General features: G+C 54.0%; 1 protein-coding gene across 1 annotated transcript; it reads left to right on the forward strand.

The window, feature by feature from the left end:
* Positions 1-407: 407 nt before the first annotated feature.
* On the forward strand, positions 408-1,131 carry YWHAG (tyrosine 3-monooxygenase/tryptophan 5-monooxygenase activation protein gamma). The gene has a single exon (XM_010173941.2). It carries the CDS (start codon positions 565-567, stop codon positions 1,066-1,068), a length of 504 nt encoding a protein of 167 aa, XP_010172243.2. The 5' UTR covers positions 408-564; the 3' UTR covers positions 1,069-1,131.
* Positions 1,132-1,137: the final 6 nt, after the last annotated feature.

Below are 1,137 nucleotides of genomic sequence, written 5' to 3' on the forward strand. Positions count from 1 at the left end.
TGTTCATCCATGTGGCTGGCTCATCACCCTAGACCATCACCACCCTCTTGCTTTGACTGTCCCTCTCACCTGCGTCACCAAGTCCGACTCTCATCCCACAGGTGAAAGGCGTCTCTTTCCTAGAGGATTTTTCCCATTCTGGAAAATGCTGGCCTTCTGAGAGATGGAGAATACTGCAAATAAAACCCAACCCACCTCTTCTGCTGGGGAACCGGACAACGGCATCATTTCCCAGCCGGCTCCCTCTAGGATGGAAGCGGATGCCAGATGACAGAGCAGGACTTTGCAAGCTGGCTGCCTTCTCCTGTGTCTCACTAGAGATGTGTGGGAGCACCTGAACGTGTGATGGGAACATGGAGTGACTGGGACTTAACCCAAGTGTCTCTCTTCTCTCTCCCTCTCTCGATGCAGGTGACGGAGCTGAACGAGCCTCTGTCTAATGAAGAGAGGAACCTGCTGTCTGTCGCCTACAAAAACGTGGTGGGGGCACGGCGCTCCTCTTGGCGAGTAATTAGCAGCATCGAGCAGAAGACCTCCGCTGATGGGAACGAGAAGAAGATAGAAATGGTGCGAGCTTATCGTGAGAAGATTGAGAAGGAGCTGGAAGCGGTGTGCCAGGATGTGCTGAGCCTGCTGGACAACTACCTGATCAAGAACTGCAGCGAGACGCAGTACGAGAGCAAAGTCTTCTACCTGAAGATGAAAGGGGACTATTACCGCTACCTGGCTGAAGTGGCCACTGGTGAGAAGAGGGCAACCGTGGTGGAGTCTTCGGAGAAAGCCTATAGCGAAGCTCATGAGATCAGCAAGGAGCACATGCAGCCGACCCATCCCATCCGGCTCGGTCTGGCTCTTAACTACTCAGTTTTCTACTACGAGATCCAGAACGCGCCGGAGCAGGCCTGCCACCTGGCCAAGACGGCCTTCGATGATGCCATTGCCGAGCTGGACACCCTCAACGAGGACTCCTACAAAGACTCAACGCTCATCATGCAGCTCCTTCGTGACAACCTAACGCTCTGGACGAGCGATCAGCAAGATGATGACGGTGGAGAAGGCAACAACTAGACCCCCCCTCGATGGACTGGCAGCCGCACGCTGATGCTAACTACTGCAGTCTTTATTTTTTTCCCACGA

This window comes from Antrostomus carolinensis, unplaced genomic scaffold (genome assembly GCF_000700745.2).
Source record: "Antrostomus carolinensis isolate BGI_N321 unplaced genomic scaffold, ASM70074v2 scaffold10428, whole genome shotgun sequence".
NCBI lineage: Eukaryota > Metazoa > Chordata > Aves > Caprimulgiformes > Caprimulgidae > Antrostomus > Antrostomus carolinensis.